At 42.6% G+C, this 20,021-nt stretch overlaps 1 protein-coding gene across 1 annotated transcript in view; it reads right to left on the reverse strand.

Annotated features, from left to right (window-relative positions):
* Positions 1-18,376, reverse strand: part of ank2b (ankyrin 2b, neuronal) — a 156,696-nt gene extending 138,320 nt beyond the window's left edge. Inside the window, exon 1 of the mRNA XM_085401246.1 lies at positions 17,725-18,376. Coding sequence (XP_085257372.1) covers positions 17,725-17,811 — 87 coding nt within the window. The 5' untranslated portion in view covers positions 17,812-18,376. The remainder of the gene's footprint in view (positions 1-17,724) is intronic.
* Between the last annotated feature and the right edge of the window lie 1,645 nt (positions 18,377-20,021).

A 20,021-nucleotide genomic window follows, 5' to 3' on the forward strand; every position in this document is an offset into this window, starting at 1 on the left:
TTCTGTCGGTTTGGATCTGCTGATGAGACTTTGGTCTATATAAATAGACTGACTATGGCATAATCGTGACTTTTGTCATCACAGAAGTGATGGGAGCATTCAGAGACTAAAAATAAAGCTGTGGAAGAGCAAATAGTGTGCACAATTCATCTGATCGCAGAGAAGCAGTGAAAAACCCACAGAAAGTAAAAGATAGACGTCCTAAAAACTGGTACAATTCAGTATAATATCATTGCATGTTTTGTTGCAATGGAGCAAACAACAACAGTACACTACTTTGATGGGACTAAAGTATCTCACATATAACATGGATGCTGTAACATCCTTGACGTATGCACAGGAGTACAGAAGTAAAACAGCAGGAGTGTTAGCTCTACAGAGGAAAAGACACGCCTGTTACGTTGCTTACTACCTGCTTCTTGTCACCACATCGCCCGGTAGGATGGTTTCGACTCTCTCTGTAAGTGTACATCTCACTCTAGACTCTGGCTAACCCATTCTCTCCTCCCTCCGCAGCATTCCTACCAGCCCACCTATGGCTGTGCCACATCATACTGTTCACGGTAATACCAGTATAATGTTGGGCAACGATAAAAAAATGAAATATCGCGATACAATATGGGTAAAACGCGGATGCGCAGTGCCTTTGTTTTCATGCACGCATGGCCGAAAAAGCATGGTGGCTACAGGGAAGGGGGAAAGTGGATCGTTGAGTGAAACGGATGAACCAGAACTGGTTTGTAAAAATGCTGCAACGTAACTGGTTTGGTGTTTGTCCGTCAGATACACAACAAAGCACTATTTTTTTGTAGAACATGCAAGCGGGCCGTCGTTATTGCCGTATTTGTTGGACTAAGGTGCTCGGAAATCTGGGAGTAATCTGGGTCCTAAACTCCGTCCGCTTCAGGTCCCAAAGTCAAACGCACACTGCAGCACATTGAGAGTTAAAAACTAAATTCTTTCAACTTTAATAAAATGATCAGTGTTGCTGCTTTACCAGATGTAACAATTAAGTTTAACATCCAGGCATCCATGAAAACAGAATTTATTATATTTAATGGAGTTAGAAGTTAGCAGGAACTAGTGCAAGTTAGCTCGCTAGTTTTGCTAGTTACCTAAACATGATATAGCATGTTCTGACAGAGATTTCTGAAAAAGTTCAAACGTACAGTACGTTCACTTTAGTCAGGAGAACAACTGAGATAATCCATCCACAATACGAGGTTAATCATTAATATACTGCAACAACACAGGAATAGAGCTGCTGTGATAGAATACAGCATTAATGAATCAATGGTACAGAAGTGGAGGAAGCAAGAAGAATGAGTTGAATAGTTTGATTTATCTGACTGCTTTGTTTCTTGTGCCTTATAATCCCGTGCAGCTTATGGTCCGAGAAATACATATTTGACTTTTTTATTTGGCACACTGCAGTTTAATGTTGCAAAGCACCTCTTTTTAACTTCAGTGGATATTATACATGGTTATGCTCAGGATATGTCAGCCCATTTCTACTGGAAATGCCTTTTGGTTAAACTTTCAGCAAGGAATTTGCATTTGCACTGTTAAATCTTTACATAGCTTTAATGCACATGAAAAACAGCTGCTTGTTTAAGTGAAAATAAATGGATGGGTTTTTTGCACTAGTAAAGTTGTGGAGTTGTATTTTGTCTCGCATCAATTATATTGTCAGTTATATTGTTATTGCAAATTTTCAAATATATGTCGTGATAAATATTTTTGGCCATATCGCCCTGCTCTAAGCCCACCCATTTAATCCAAGCCCATATGTATTTCTCTGTAGTTTGTAAATAAACATTTTCACTGCACCATCTGCTCCTGAATCCAGAATCCTCCTATGCCATGACAGAACATCTAAATCAGCAACATTTTGGACTCTTCTGAAGCACCTTCTATCACGCTGTAAGCACCTGAGAGATGAGTTGGTATCTACGGATGAAACGAAATCATTTGAAGAACTTTACATTAGCCTTGAGAATAGTTAGCTTCATAACTTGGCCAGCTCCAGGCCTCGAGGGCCGGTGTCCTGCAGGTTTTAGATCTCACCCTGGGTCTACACACCTGAATCAAATGATTAGTTCATTACCAGGCGTCTGGAGAACTTCAAGGCATGTTGAGCCATTTAAATCAGCTCGACACATCTAAAACCTGCAGGACGCTCGTGGCCTGGGTTTGGACACCACTGCCATAACTGAATACTGAAAGAAACTACAAGTCACGATCAGCTTCCTCATCAAGAACATCGTGAGAAGTCAGTGCAGCTGAGCAGACTTACTCAGGAGGAGTGGTAGAGAAGGACTGAAGAATGGCCACATCAATTCTCCCTGTGCGATAACACAGGTGGATCCTGCAAAACGAGTGTGTTGTCTCTAGTACAACACATAACAATTCTGGGTTTATCTCTGGACTCCATCTCTTTTACATCACTCTGTCAGAGGAGAGATTCAATCGGGCATACTGGGCATTTGCCCGGTGGGCCGACGGTGATTCTTCGTTTTTATGGGTCGATGGGTTTTGTTTTGTTTGTTTGTTTTGTAACGGCATGAGCAATGGAAGGTGGCGGATTGGCCAGATGCTGGACGATGTGTAAAAATAACTCTGTTGTTTGGTGGTGGCTATGGCAGAGCTTCCACAGTAAGAAGTTATGACCTGCAGTCTATCTGGGTCAGATATAGACCAAGCTTAGTTGTAGCTATTTTCGTTGTGCTGACTTTTTACTGTCAGTTCCAATAACTCGTACTGCGTGCTAGCTAGCATGACTGGGTGGGTGCTACGATGTTACTGATAGTGAACTTTATTTTGTTCATAAGGTTAGTTAGTAGAGTTGCCAACCGTCCCGTAAAAAACAGAATCATCTCGTATTCAGAGAAAATATTACAGGTTTCGTATTGAGGTGAAAAGGAACAGTTTGTCCCGGACTTCAGCTACAATGAAAAAGACACAAAGCTGGAGTTATTCTGTCATTACGCTGCACAGCTGTCTCTTCTCCTCTCATCCCCTCCCTCTCCTGTTGCTACTTCAATCATGAAACTGATCAATGATCAGCTGATCGGCTCTCTTGTTTGTTTATCGCTCACTTTGTGCCAGAAAGAGGAAACCAGCGGATGTCGCGCTAAACAACAGCAGCACGTTTGATCAGCTGTTGTTAGAATTTATTTAATATTACTTTCTAGTATCAGCTGATGTTTGCTGGAGCCACAGCTGTAAAGCTGCTGGTCATGATATGGTTTGGATATGTGGTGAGAGGGAAACATGAAGATGAAACCAGGAGATGTCCTTACTGGATCATCAGAGCTGAACAGGTGATGGAGAAACAGGTTTACCTTTTAGGTGACATGGATGAGTTGAAGTTATGACCTGTTTCTGAGAGACAAATAACACCAGGATCCTTTTTTATGTAGCTGACAGCTGGTAACTGTGCAGGGGCGGGTCTAGCAAAGTGTTGCCAGGGGGCAGGTAGGGCATTAACAGGGAGAGGGGGGCACAAAGAAACACTTTCTTATTCTCATTTAAAATGTCTCGCTTTTAATAAGTAATTATCTGAATCTTATGACCAAAGTTTTTATCTGACGTAAAATGTATAGAAATCATACATATACCAACAAGACTGTACATCACTGTCACAGCAGCGTTTGTTTTCATTCAAAGGCTTTATGGCTCTTCCTATAATACCTGGTGGGCCGGTCTCTAGTCAAAATGCCAATTTTTTGTCCCAGTCCCGCCATGCTCACAGCATTCCTGACTCTTTTTCGCCTGCACAAAACAGTCCCCTTTAGATTATGCCTTTGGCTACTGGGTATGATGGCCTCGGCCATCCTGGTAGTCTGGCTTGGCTGTTTAAGAGGGTTTCAGCGCTGGGTGGTTTCTTCAGGCGCTTCGTACTGTTCTTGTGAGGATTGACAATACCACCATGGGGGCTTATATTAGCCATCAGGGAGGGATGCATTCATGCTAACAGCAGCAAACATTTGTCCCTGGTAACACTATCCCAGGCAGGGTGAACTGTTTCCTTGATCTTGCACTCATAGGGGTCTTCTGAATTAAATTGAATTGAGGAGCAGACACAGACTGTTTTATATAAAATCCTTCTCATGCACTTCAACAGTCTTATTCATCATCCAGTCTTAAATGATCCTGTTATGACCAATGACTGCTCGACTGTGTCAAAGAGCTACTTCCACAGTGTGGAGAAGCCATAATTCTGACTCCACGCCAAATAAAAGGGGGAAACCCTCCCAGGGATTGACACCTAACAGTTAAATAGTTAAAGGATTAAACTTGTCTTTCCTTTCTTTAAACAAAAAAATATTTTCAAAAAACTATTCAAAGGTCCCAAATATCTTATTTCACTCACAAGGCAGACGAGAGGCAGCTGTGTCATTATGGCGTTTGTATCCTGCTGCTACTGGGACCAGTTACAGTTCCTTTCACTAACACACACACACACACACATTCTAGTTTTGATATCTTAGTGAGGACACCTAGTTGACATGATCCTTTTCCTAGCCGCTCACTGTAACCATCAATAATGGATGGTTAACGCTCAACCTAAACCTAACCATAACCTAACTGTAACCCTGACACTAGAACCACATTGTGAGTCTCAAACCCGTGAGGCACTTTTGTCCTCATAAATGACTGTTGGTCCCCACAAGTATAGTAACATTCCAATTCTTGGTCCCCACAGAGACATCTAAACAGGTACACACACACACTTTCATGTATTTTTGTCCACAGTATAAAAGCTGTTTGGGGCTGGGAGGAATCAAGTCCGTCCATGGCAACTTTCCCCGACTGCCTTCCACATTCTTTGAGTGCTTGCCTTGTCTGCTCGCTCTGGCGCTTTAATGACTTCCTTCAAATGGTACCAACACTTCAGCAACGACTGCAACATCATTTTTTCCATCTTCACAGCCCTGGAAACATTGGACAGTATCATCTAATACATGGAAAATATTAAAACAGCTCAGCTCACAAAAGCAGGGAAACCTTGGGTGCAAACATGTGGAGACCACTAATTCATTTACTGCATGTTGCCTCTGCTCAGTGTCTGCTCAGTACAACATGGATCTACATGTTCACTCCTGCACTGGCCAAAGCTGGTAGTGGTACTGCTTAGACTCTTTGAGTGCTAATATTGGTGCTCCAATCATTTGGTCTGGCTCTAACGGTGTGATTCAGACTGAGCAGACCTGGTGCATTTTGAATCAAAACTGCAGAGTCATTTTACTATTATTTAATAAGGAAGAACAGAGACCACGACCACGTTATATCAGTAAAGATGTTGTGTCTGCATGAGAGTAGACTGTCTCTGCAGGCAGCATCACACCCAAACAGAGCAGACAGTCTGTTCATCCTGAGCTCGCCAAGGTCACCAAAGGTCAGGCGGACAAAAACCTGCAGTCTTAACAAAGCCACAGGCAAAGACACTCTTTATTATCAACTATCTAATAAAACGCAAAACAGCCAAGAAGTGAATCTGCCATGAATTTCACAACTTTACAAGCTAAGAAATAGACACTGAGCTTTATATTGATTAAATATGTTAAATAGATATTAAATTAAATACAGATCCTGATAAATGCCTCGTTAATTTTTCATCATAGAATTACTGTTGAAACAACCCCTTATCCATGTTTGATGCCCTGCAATGGACTCACAGCCAACTGTAGAAAGCAGCCCAATCAGAGGCACTTTTTCTTTGACCCAGTTTATTCTAAGTGGAGATATTATCTGAATTTCAGGAGTGGAACCACACCTCATTCTCGCCGCCTCAGTTTATATATGCCCCCTTCACCAATACCCTCTGTTCTCATTTTCATGCCCCCCAGGAGCCGCTGCCGGTCCTCTTTGAGGCCTTCCCCACATTGCAGCACCAGTACACGCTCCCTCATCCATCATCGTTCATCGTAACTGAGGATGTGGTCCCAGCTAGTGAAATTGCTAGTAAAAATGTTAATGTGATGAACTCACCAGCTATTGGCTCACTGACATCCAGTACAAGAAGGCCAGGCTTACCAAAACATACAGTTTTGTGCGCTCTGCTGCTGCACACAAATACTGTCCAACACAAGGAATTCAGCCTGGATTTACACTCTTCCCAGTGTCCTATGGCAGGTCAGCTCTATCACAGGCAAGGACAGCTCTGACGCTTCAGAAGTGTTATCAAAATAAATAAATAAATAAAATAGAAATAACATAGTAGTTTGGATCAAAAGCCAGACTAAAATAATAAGTTTTAAGACGCAATTTAAAAGACTGCATGGACTCGGAGAGACGAATATAAAGAGGGAGGTTACTCCAGAGTCTGGGAGGTACGACAGTAAAGGCCCGATCCCCTCTGGACTTCAGACGAGACCTCGGTTGCGTCAGGAGCATTTGATTGGAAGATCTAAGTGCCTTATTAGGGATGCACAAATGGAGGCGCTCGCGTAGATAGCTGGGAGCTAAATTGTTCAAAATTTTAAAGGTAAGCAAAAGAATTTTGAATATTGGTACGATAATCAACAGGGAGCCAACGTAGGTTGGCTAAAACTGGTGTGATGTGGGCATAATTTCTAGTTCCAGTTAAGAGACGCGCAGCTGCATTTCAAACTAACTGGAGCCGGTGAATAGAGGAAGGTGGGAGGCCCGAGTAGAGAGAATTACAGTAGTCTAATCTGGAAGTGATAAGACCATGAATGAGTTTTTTAAGGTCCTTCAAAGGGAGGTATGGCTTTGCTTTAGATATCTGACGCAGCTGGTAGAAACAGTTTTTTACCACAGAGGAGGTCGATTTCTTGAGCTGTCCAGGAAAACACCAAGGTTTCTAACAGTGAGTGAGAGATGGCTACCAAGGGGCCCTAAGGCATCAGTAAGTTGTTCCAGCGGGGTGTGACTATCAAAAACTATAACTTTTGTCTTATCCTCGTTCAGTGTGAGAGACGTGACCACGTTTGGACCTCATTTAGACAGTCAAATAGGGGTTCCAGAGACGTAGAGACATCTGATGTCAAAGGGAAATAAATTTGTATGTCGTCGGCGTAGCAGTGAAAGGAAATGTTATATTTTTTAAGTATTACTCCCAAAGGCAGCATGTACAAGGAAAAAGAGAACTGGGCCGAGCACAGATCCTTGAGGCACACCACAATGGGGCAGAGGCCGAGGAGTGTTGCCCCATGGCTACGGAAAACGACCTCTCTGACAGATGAACCAAGATAAAGCTATAACTTTAAGACCAACGACATGTTCTAGAGATGAGAATCTTGTGGTCGACTGTGTCAAAGGCAGCAGTCAGATCTAGTAAAACTAAAACAATGGCCCACAGGTAGAAGAAGATCATTAAAAAGCCTAACTAACGCTGTCTCAGTGCGATGGCGAGGTTTAAAGCCAGACTGACTTTCACTGATACCGTTAGTATCAAGGAAGGACTGAAGTTGTTTTAGAACCACGTTTTCCAGAATTTTGGATATAAGAGGGAGTTTGGAGATCGGTCTGTAGTTAGAGCACTAGGGTCAAGATCCTTTTTCTTTATAATGGGTTGCACGACAGCGCGCTTAAATACTGACGGTGCACAACCTGATGACAGGGATACATTTAGTAAAAGTTGGATACAGGGACCGATAGTGTGCAAAGCTTCCTTAAGAAAACGAGAGGGAACGATATCACGGGGGGAGTTAGAGATGATCACTTATAGCTGTTAAATGAGAATAAGACAGTGGATTGAACTGTTGAAGGACAGTCAAGCATTCAGGGACTGGAACAGGGTCAGAAACTAACAACGACTCAAGATGAGAGAGACGCCCTCAGAACTTAAATTTTGTCAGTGAAATATTTAAAAAAATTATCACGAAGTACAGGAGAGGCATCCCTACAAGTAAAGGGGCAAGGGTTTATCGAGGAATTACAAATACTAAAAAGGGCTCGGGGATTATGGCAGTTAGACCAAATAATACCAGAGAAGGAGGCAGATTTAGCAGCTTTAACAGACTTTTGATACCTAGATAGACATTTACGAAGCATGTCCAGAGAGACATGGAGTTTATCTTTTTTCCATTTTCGCTCAGCGCGCCGACATCCACGCCTAAGGGCGCCGGTAGGGTCATTACGCCAGGGTTGGCGTAACAATTTGGCACTTTTTGTCCTCAGAGGTGCCACCGAATTAAGAATGTCGGCGCATGTAGTATTAAGAAGGTTGGCAAGTTCCTCCGCTGATAAATCTGCAATACCATTAACATCAGAAAGAGGAGAATCAAGAAAAGCAGCAGTGAAATGAGCAAGTGACTGAGAGCTCATCGAGCGCGTTTGCCGTAGAGAACCATCACTATACAAATCAACATTGTTAATAACAGTATTAAACAAAACCGGAAAATGGTCCGAAATCCCGAAGTCCTTAATGTCCGTGATGCAGATATCCAAACCACGGGACAGTACCAAGTCGAGTGTGTGACCTTTTGTGTGAGTTGGATCACTTACGAACTGGGTGAGATTAAACGAATTCATAAGAGCAAGGAAGTCTTTGACTAGTGAGCCGTCCTCGCAACAAACGTGGAAGTTAAAATCACAAAGAATTAAAATACGATCATAGCGTAAGACGACACTCCCCAGTAAGTCAGCAAATTCAGAAATAAAATCCGTAACAAATTTCGGGGGGCGATACACCACAGCGCAAAGAAATGAGGTTCAGTTCAGTTCCAATAACTGCACCTCGAAGCTGGGGTACATGATGACAGCGGCCGACATCGAAATTTGTTTTTAAAAACTGAAGCTAGCCCTCCACCTCTGTCAGTGGACTGGGGTGAGCTCAGAAAGGTGAATCGGGTTGGTTCTGAGAAAGAAAAGAACTCACCAGGGCAAAGCCAAGTTCAGTCAAGAATAAGAAGTCCAGCCCGGATGAAAGATTCAGCATACAGAGTCCTGAAGCTGGCAGCATGGTGTTCAGAAAACAGCCTGGGACTGAACACTAAGAAAACCAAAGAGGTCATTGTCAATGTCAGGAGGCACTGACTTGGCCCCCCTCTACATCAACGGGGAGCGTGTGGAGAGGGTCCACACCTCCCGGTTCCTTGGTGTCCTCATCTCTGCTGACATCTCCTGGACAGACAACATCTCAGCGGTCGTCAAGAAGGCCCAACAGCGGCTGCACTTCCTGAGAGTCCTCAGGAAGTACAAGCTGAACTCCAACCTGCTGCTGACCTTCTACCGCTCGTCCATTGAGAGCCTGCTAACCTACTGCATCACAGTATGGCACGGCAGCTGCACCAAGGCGGATAGAGTGAGGCTTCAGAGTGTGGTCAAGACAGCACAGAAGATCATCGGCTGCCCCCTCCCCTCCCTGAAGGACATTTATTCCTCCCGCTGCCTCAGCAGAGCAGCAAACATCATCAAGGACAGCTCCCACTCTGGTTTCAACATGTTCAGCCTGCTTCCCTCAGGGAGGCGCTACAGGTGCATCAGCAAGGAGACCCACAGACCCATAACCAGCCTGAACTCACACATGATAAACACAGTTCCACCCCCCAATCTAGGACCTCTACACACAGACTACACAACTATCATCACCACAGTGCAACACTTAATTTACGTGCAGTAACCCACACTGTAATATATAGCACTATGTTTTGTTTCTATATTTGTAGATAGTGCTGCAGAACTGTGCAACTCACCCCACGTCTGCACTGAATAGGAGATGCTCTGAAGCTTATTGTGCATGTGTGTAGTGACAATAAAATGCATTCTATTCTGTTTTTGTTCACATGCTAAGTTCAGCATTCAAAATCTTGGTGTAATGTTTGAGTCTTCTCTGAGTTTCAACTGTGTAAAATCTTTATCTCACTCCTAACATTTCTAAACATGGTCTCCTCTGCTGAACTGGAAGAAATTATCAATGTGTTTGTGTCACTGCATTTAGATTAATGTACTGGCCTCTGTGGATTAGAGAAACCACCAAGGCTCTGCACCAGTCTACAGCTGACTCTGTCCATTCTTTTAAAAAGCACTTCAAAACCTTTTTGTTTAAACAGATTTTCTGTTAAGAAGTTTTTGAAAATTCGTAGTTATTTATTTTTAAAACTACAGGTTTATGTCATTTTGGCACTTAATGGGTTTTTTTGTGACGGTTTGTCTGTGAAAACTTCTTTACAATCACTAAAAACCAAAGAACACCACCCCCACAGTAAAGCGGTGGAAACATGGGTCACTTTTCTGCTAAGAGCACAACATGACCTCCCTGCATGGAGGGCCAATAGACAGGACCGCGTATCGTACTGTGACGAGGAACCTTCGTCCCTCCATGAAGATGGATGTTCAAGCATGACGATGATCCAAAACATCGTGTCGAGGTAACGAAGCAGTGGATGAAAATAAGAGTGGCCTATCGAGTCTTCCACTCATCACCTCCAGCTGGTGACGGCAGATGGCTGCCCCTCACCGAGCCTGGGGTTACTTCTTCTTCTCTGTAATGTTGTAGGGTATTTACCTTATAAATATGAAATATATAAATATGAAACATGTCAAAACAAAGCAGAGACAGCGATCAGTGATAACTGATTCTCAGTGCTGGAGATAAGGATGTACGGTAACCTTCAACATTACACATCCTGTGGACACATACTGTTTGATCTATTGTTAGCATAAAGACGCTGACAGGTGCAGATGAATGAGCCCCTGATTTCTTCAGCCTACAGCAGACAGACTGTCAGGAGTTAGCTGTAGGACTGCAGAGCGTATGCTTGGTTTCATGTTGTGTTGTTGTTTTTAGCCTGACAGATGCCAAATGATCTGTCTGATCAAACGGGCGATTGTGGAAGAACACAAGCGCTTTGTCCTCTGGAGGCTGCTGACCTTCTCTGGCCACACAAACTGCTACACACTCACACACTGACATTAACCTGTCACTGTGGTACACCACTCTATACTTCACATATCTTGGTTGTCCTCATTTACACGACAAACACTTAAATAGACACACACAGTGACACTGTACGCCACCCCGAGAGGCCCAGTGTGGCACGCTACTGGTGTGTCACATGCTCAGAGTCCAAACAGCCTCTGTGAACCCACACTGCTGCAAATATGTCGCCAGCACCTTCAGATTCAAATCAGTGTGTCATTGAGCAACAGAGGTTAGCAAAGGTGTCCCAGTCCAAATATGGTGTAACAGCAGGAACGTGTGGGACATTCCTTTCTTATGACTTCATAAACTCAGCTACTGGGAGATTAATCCAGCGTGGTGTGGCAGCTTTGATCGTAGACCAAAAATGTGCAGTCCAAAAAGATCCCAGCGTAATCAAAACAGGCCGTCCTTTGGCGTCCACCGGGCAGTGTTTTGTAAATAATATGTGTTTATCATTTATATGGGAATATAAAGAACTAGTTTTAGCTGTTCTACATAAACAGCATATCCCAAATATCATCAAAACAGAAAATTAGAATAAGAGCTTTCAAATCTAATTTATTGGCACAATTATTTCAATTTACTTAAATGTGCTCCGAGGGCTAACAGGCTGTTTAGATCACAGGGACATGTTACATAATGAAGTAATGAATGTCATTTCTAACTGTTTGATTTTAAAAAGTATGTTTGATAAATGTGGGACAAGGACAAGCATGTAATGGGATTAGTGGGGATACATTCATGGAGGAGAGGAGAAGTCCTAAAGCTAGCTAATGAAAGGACAGCAAACTAACACAGAGGAAGAGGTCAAGGCAGAACAACAAAGATTTCTTTGCAGGGTGAGATGAGGAAGGGAGGAGAGTAACCACTGTGATCACCCAGAAGAGAATGACTCAGGTCTGTGTCCAGTCTCCCCAAATCAGCATGACACAGCAAACTAAGCTACATAAATCTCTGAATTACCAGCTGAGCCACTAATCCAGGCGGTATGACACTCGCCAAACTGTTCTGTGATATTTTACCACCGAGCATAAAAGTGCTTACAGGAAAGGCCAGGAAAGAATAAGCCATGAATACAGAGTTTAAATCATAAGATTATTTTATAACGTTTAACATTACGCAGAAGCATTTCATATTCATGAAACGCTTTCAATTAAAAGAAAACATCGAAACAGGTAATAAGAACACACCCAACATGCTCAACACCCACTTTAGTACTTCCTACTCAGCAGTTTCAATTACTGGTTAAAGCAAATGTGTTAGAAACTTAAAGCACGTAAAGAATCTGCTCAAGTCAAACAAGACATCAGACAACACATCACCAAGAAGGCAAGTTTAAAGCAGTCCTACAGAAAGGTTTCAAAACTCACTCCCACAGCTTGATTCCAAGGATGTTAGATTCCTATCGGGCCTTTTCTACTGTTAATGTTTAAGCTAAATGACAACTTTGTTTGTCCACTGTCAGCATTCGAAACAACTTCTACAGGGTTTAATGGAGCACACAGATTTGACTTTTTACAAAAGCACTCAATGAGCTGTAGTAATGAAGAATTGTATCACAGTATGTTTTGTCATATCCTGTCTAAGATGTTTTTTCTTGCATGAGCCTAAGCACTCATTTATACTCGTATCCAATACAACTGATTTCGGTTTTATGCTTCCTAAAACCCTTAAAATTCCTTGTCAACGTCTTTTAGTTTAACCAATCCTAAAGAAAATCAAGCTTTGCTGCTCTACTCTATTTCCCGTTCCCTGCAACATGTGTGTGGATGCTGAATGAGACGGGTGGAGGGATGAGCGCTACATGGTTGTGTTTGAGCAGGAGGGCCGGATGATGAATGGGCTTTTATAGACATGCTGTTCGTTTACGGAGGCTTGTAGGCGATGATCTCTTTAGTGTAATATGAAAAGGAAACAGATACATCGTGATATCACAAACACAATCCTACATTTGTGCCAACCTAATAAAATAATATGCAGTACTGTGTGAAACTCATCAAGTGGCCTGAACTAAAAGTTCTCCAGCAAGTTTAGTAGCATTGCTACTTGAGATTGTTCATGTTGCAGCCAAGAACTTCACTGGTGACTGCTGCCATGGTGTAAATCAGCTGGTTGGTTCCAGCGATGGTCACACTAGGGACTGTCCACTGCAGTAAAAACTAGAGATGGCACGATACCACTTTTTTATGTCCGATACCGATATCATAAATTTGGATATCTGCCGATACCGATATGAATCCGATATAGTGTTTTTTAATCAACAAAACTGTTTTTTAAATATCTTGCTGCATTTTGTATAAGTTCATACTCAAGTTTAAAACAACAACTACACTAAAGCTATTCTGTTATACCTGTATACATAAAAAATATTTCATAGTTCAGCAATACTGATCAATCTAATAAACTTAGACCTACACCATCCTCCCTATTCTGGTATTTTAAAGAGTACTTAGCGTAAATATTAAGCAACCTAACTAATAGGGTTCCAACTCCCAGCAACAACAAAAATAAATAAATAAAAAATAGGGAACCACCCCTCACGCTCCACCTCATGATGCTTAATCGACGTAATCAACCTTAATTTGATGCAGTGTGAAAAAAAATGCACAGAAATCAATTATTTTTCAAGAAATATTAAATAGATTCAACATCTTTCTTCAACAAAATTGCAGACTGCACAGATGGTACCTTCCCAAAGGAAAAAGTACTATAGCTTACTAGGGTATATATATTAGACTTAATAGTCACTATATACAGTAATTGACTTCTATTCATTTTACATCAAATTAAAACTTTGGGTGTCAGATAATTATTTATTAAAAGCTCGACATTTTAAATGAGAATAAGAAAGAAAAGTATGTCTTTGTGCCCCCTTTTCCCTGTTCATGCCCTATCGGCCCCCCTGGCTAAACTTTGCTAGATCCGCCCCTGCACAGTTACCAGCCGTCAGCTACGTAGAAAAAGATCCTGGTGTAGAAAGTAATATTAAATAAATTCTAACAACAGCTTATCAAGCTTAAATGTGCTGCTGTTGTTCAGCCGCTGGTTTCCTCTTTCTGGTGCAAAGTGGGCCAAAAGCAAAGAAGAGAGACGGACTCGAGACAGAAAAGCCGATCAGCTGATCATTAAGCAGTTTCATGATTGAAGTAGCAGCAAGAAGAGGCAGTCGCTTGTTAAGCTTAACGCAGGAATGCTTTACAAACATTCAGAGATGGACTTACACACTTGCTTTACTTCTCTCAGGATAACTTTGTCGGAGATGAAATGCCGGGTTGCTAGCGAAGCTCCAAATGCTATCCAGACCACCGACAGGTCCCGCATGCCACAGCCGCTCTATCACGTGATGCATACTGCTCCAACGTGCTAACGTTCTGAGGTGAGTTACGGCGTGTTGCAAGTTTTGTGAGGTGCTTTCGTGATATTTAATGGATCGGATTACATTTTTTATTTTTCTCCGATATCCGATCCAGTAATTTAGGTCAGTATCGGACCGATACCGATACGTAATATCGGATCGGTCCATCTCTAGTAAAAACTCTGCATTATCACTCCGTTACCTGCTGCAAGCACTGCCACAGTCTGATTTTCTTTCATCACTACCTGAATTGTTTGACTAAAAGGAAAAAGAAATGGCAGATGTCCTTCTCTACAGGGGAGAACTGTTGGCAAACTGTTCACCACCCCCCAACCGCCCTGTCTGTCATCACTCCACTAGCATTGCTGTTTGTAATTATATTCACTCCACTTTTACACACCTATACATAATATCCTAAAAGCCACAAATCAATTAGAACCCTGCTCTGTTTGGTAATGAACTGTGATAAAACAAATATCCCCTGCCTATGAAAAACCATAGGCTTCCCAAGGGAGTCATGAGTTCATAATGTTCATGTTCATAAACACTGAAAGCTGACATGGAGTAGGTCCCAGGCCCTGAACTCCATAAGCAAGAAAATGGATTGATGTATAAATACACACACACATATATACAAATATATTAGGGGTGCAACGACAAACAAAATTCACGGTTCGGTTCAGTTCGATACTTTGGTGTCACGGTTCGATATTTTTTCGATACAAAAAAAATGTTCATGCCTTTTTAATTTGTCAGTTATTAAAATTATAAATATATATTTTAACTCAAACGTACAGTTTTTAAATTTAATGTTGCTGAAACAACAAAATAATAATAAAAAAATCTATCTGATGGAGGAATCGCTCATCTTTGGAAAAGAGAGTTTATTACAGAGAAATGGTTCTTTCAAAATAAAAGCTATACTATACGCTTCTTCTGGGCTATATTCTCAGCAGCATATTAAACATATCAGGTCCCCATAAGGAGAATCCTGTGCTAACGGCTGTCTAAATGACTCGGGTAAAGTTTGTAGCATGCTGCTTGTTGTTTTGTCTGCTTCCACTTGTCTTTGCACTAGGATGATGTCGGAGTAAATGTGCAGTCATATTCGTTGTGTTCCCACTAGTGCTGTCAGCGTTAATCTGAAATGACCTTAACGCCACAACACGGCAAATCTCCGTTAACAAGCTACCGCAGATCGCCCCGTGCGTGGGGCTGGACGGCGTCAACACGTTAACGAGCTAACTGCGCTAACACACTAGTTCCCACCCATGTAATTGAGCATTGCGTGGCACATCCAACATACTGTTTTACTTTAGTCCATGACGCGCTTACCTTCAGGGTCATACGTCACATGAAAACCAAAATAGTTCCAAAGGCCAGATCTGAATGAGGGTGGGGGAGGTTCAATTTGCCATGTTGCAAGGAGCTTAGCTTCTGTCTCGCTAGCTTGCGCTGCGCTCAGTGGATCTGTGCTCGACAGTGCAGCCTAGGCGGAGTAGTCGAACACAGATCCACTGAGCGCTCAACACAGACAGCATCGTCAGAAGGAAAGTTGATGAAATAAATTAAAAATGTTGTATTGTTCGATACATATGTGTACCGAACCGAAAGCACTGTATCGAACGGTTCAATATCGATACGAATATCGTTGCACCCCTAATATATATACATATATATATATATATATATATATATATATATATGTGTGTGTGTGTGTGTGTGTGTTTCTGTGGTTCAGCATTATGATGCTGAACCACAGAAACACACACACACACACACACACATATATATATATATATATATATATGTGTGTGTGTGTGTGTGTGTGTGTGTGTGTGTGTGTTTCTGCTGAACCACATCATAATGAATAAATGGATAAATTTCCAAAATCCCGGAGCAATGAAAATTAGCCGGTGAGAGGTAAGGAGCTCTGTCATTGGTTAGACAGTCTTAGCTTTGCACCTATACCAAAGGCCATTCAGCCTCTGTGTTTACACTCTGCCTACACAGATGTTGGACATGAGACGACACAGGAAAAGGATTTTTGATGTGAGGTTTTTATTGAGATTTTATTTCTTTTTTTTCTGATTTGAAGTATTTATTAATGGAATAATTATTTATTTTCAAATACTGATTTATAAATTTTTTTATTTTCAATTAAATTACTAGATAATAAATTACTTTTGTATTGAATAAATAAAATAACTTAAAAATGAATTTGTAAATTAATATTTTATCGCACAATTCATTGTTTAAGCAAAGAACTTTTTATTTCGATGCGCTGGATCTTCTGGTCCTCTGCACATAAGTGGATTTCCATTTAGACTTTATATAGACAACAACTCAAAGTGCTTTACAACAAGTCACATTCACCCATACGATCATCTAGTGCTGTACTTTAAACACTTTAAACACAAACACAGATACTGTGGGGAGAGGCCACAGAGGCACAGGGAGAAAACTCACACAGAAATCCAACAATTAAAGAGGAACCTTCTCGATGTAACACTACCATCCTGCAAGATGACCTGGTCCTGGGCCATCTTAATAAGCATGCTGTGCACAGTAGTTTCATATTCCTGCCAGAACAAACACCAGACAGTTTGTACACAAGGCTCAGATTCTCGCTTTGCCAGATACAGACAATAGTTTAAGATCCTAATGTCTCTGCACAGCTCTGTATGTACTGAAATATCCAACCTCAGATATTTCCTGCTCACTCTCTGCACCGCCTTAGACAACAAGTAGTTCATGCTATACATAGCATTGACTTTTCATTCCAGCCATGTGCACTCATCAGGGCATCAGTGCTGCCGTAGTAACCACACTAACACTTCCTTGCACCTGTTGAAATGGCCTCAGTCTGATCGTGCCCTGAACAAACTCACCTTTAACATCCCACACACGGACTAAAGATGTGCGTGTCAATAACACGTGACAGGAGAACATGCTGGTTGTCTGTCATGGGGCTGAATTAGAAACAGAGCAGGAACTACAGTTTGTCAGATTAAGACTGATCAGGTCCAACATCCGCTCCCAGCACTGATTTACACGTTTGGTGTCACATTGAAGGAAACGCCTACTGGCACAACCTGCATGTGTTAAACTGCTCCTGCGTGTAAACAGCGTGTCACTTACGGCTTTTTGCATCACAAGGACGCGCACTGGCGTCTCAGGGTGACTCAGATGTTTGCTGAATGAGGTGTAGACCGGACTAGGCGGGACTCATTTCACCAAAACACGAGCTTTTCCACCCACCAGTGTTTATCTGTGTGCTTATTTTAAAGAATTATTCCATCGTTATCAAATACGAAGCATTACATGCACGTCGAGCCGTTTCTGCTGAGTCAGACACCAGTGCTCCCGTGTGCTGATTCTCGGGTCCATCTTAAACTGGTGTGTTTGCGAATGAACTTCGGTAAAACGTTACAACGTTACCGGGCGCGCAGAGGGTCTCGGAGGCGTGTCGTACCTGTCGGGTGGTCGCGGGCTCCTCGTTCCCGGTGGGTGAAGGTGTTTCTCCTTCAAGCGATGCTGGGGTGACCGGAGAAGAAGCCATGTCCCCCCGACATCACCTCTCACTAAGCACCGCTCCTACTGTGACTTTCCTCGGTGTCCTCCAGCGTGCAATACGCTGCCTGGCGCAGTTTGCACGGACGGTGGACCGGTTGCGTCGCTCGTTTCCTGCGCGATCAAAGTGAGTCTTCGGCTGCACAGTGCAGCCACTGTCCCTCCTCCGGCCGGCGGACTAGTCCAGGCGAGGCGGATGACGTTGTCCCGGGTCTCGCTCGCTCTCGCACATGCAGGACTTGGCCCAGTCTGTCTTCTTCTGCCTCACTCTGCGCTCTGCTTTTCACTTCATGTCTTTTTGTTTTGTAAGGTGGCTAACACGATCACTCCTCTTCTGCCTGCAGGACTCTGTGACTGCTCTGTGCTGTGGCAGCACACTCCAGCCTGATAGTTCATTTTACAGCTTTTGGCACTGCGACGCTCTCCTCGGCTCGACAGACACAATCTCACCATGTCGGCACAATATACTGAGTGCAATCCATAACATGATTTTATCTCACTGTAACTTTTAAATCGACCAAATGTTGCGTAAATGACGTGTCACGTGACTTGAGCACATGCACACCCCCTGTCCTCACAGCAGACATTCATCTTAGCCCCCCCCCCGTGTTTTGAGATCATTGCTGCAACAAAAAGTTGCCACACATATTTCTACATGAAACGTACTGAATCAGTTGGCACATATTTAATATATATTAAATATAATATAATGTTGTTTTGTTGAGTGGCTGAAATAAAGCTGAATCACATCACAGGAACGACACAGCCCTGTTCCTCCAGGCTGTTAACCTGTGAATCAGCAAACATGTATGATTTATTGTCATTCATTTGCTGAACAAACTTTCCTCTGAACTTTGACCCTGAAAATTCAATTTTATTTATATAGCGCCAAATCATAACAAAAGTCGCCTCAAGGCGCTTCATAGATACAGAGAAGAACCCAACAATCATATGACCCCCTATGAGCAGCACTTTGGCGACAGTGGGAAGGAAAAACTCCCTTTTAACAGGAAGAAACCTCCGACAGAACCAGGCTCAGGGAGGGGCGGGGCCATCTGCTGTGATTGGTTGGGGTGAGAGAAGAAAAACAGGATAAAGACATGCTGTGGAAGAGAGACAGAGGTTAATAACAGGTATGATTCAATGCAGAGAGGTCTGTTAACACAACAAGGGAGATCCAGGTTTCCCAGCTGACGAGCAGAGGGCAGCGGCTTCCACTCGTTTGAGCAGTTTGTTGCGTGACCTCCTGTCTCTCACTGAACTAAAATGCCTCCAAACAACAGCAAAATAGATGGCACTCACTCCAACGTCTTGCAGCAAAAACATTAAGTGATGGGAAGAACAGGTGATGGATGAGCTGCAGATGTAACCGGTGTGATTCTGCGTTGTGTCTGATAAAAAAGGTAAAAGAAAGAAAGACCTCCCAGTAAATAATTTGCCCACTCCAGCTCCTACGACCAAATACAAACAGTGGGGAAGAGGGTTAGTTCAACCCACCACAGCTCCCAAGCTAGCAAGGAGTATATATTCATGCTAGCATTTATGGCGCCTAAAACACATTTATGATACACACATACGACACACTTATAACATCTAACAAAAACAGGCTTAATAATGACAATAATCGAACTAAAATTGCAACCAGAAACATCCAGGTGGCTAAATATGCATTATATGTGTGTTTTAAAGTGTTGGAAAGAAATGACACCCACCTCTCCCACAGGGGGATTGTAGAAAAGGGGAGAGGCAAAAGGGGTACACTGTATTTATAGGATTGCACCGAAGAAGAAGAAAAGAACGAGGAGGGGCTCTAACTGATAATGAACACAACTACAGGCTTGGAGGTCCTAAAAGTCAGGTATAAAAGGAGCAGTTTGGGGGTTTAGAACACATTATAACAATGTGATTTATGACCCTGTTACACAGAGCCAGCAGAATGAGCTGCTGCCACCACCACAATCAATGGTGACGCCAATTTAGAAAGAGCCCCAGTTGATTCCACTCTTGCCAGATGCTGAATACACATCGTCTAAAAGTGTGTGCCATTGACCAAAGGAGGAGTGGGCTGTTCACACATGCCTGTGTTCTTATGGAGCAGTCTTTGAGGATGGTGAGTCCAGAGCTGGAGGTTTAGATCTAAGAGAGTGATCCAAAGTCAGGAGAGGATTACACCCAACCTTCAGAGATCTTCCTATAAGC

This window comes from Rhamphochromis longiceps, linkage group LG3 (genome assembly GCF_057381845.1).
Source record: "Rhamphochromis longiceps isolate RC_006_pf linkage group LG3, R_longiceps_female_GT1.1, whole genome shotgun sequence".
In the NCBI taxonomy this organism is placed as follows: Eukaryota; Metazoa; Chordata; class Actinopteri; order Cichliformes; family Cichlidae; genus Rhamphochromis; species Rhamphochromis longiceps.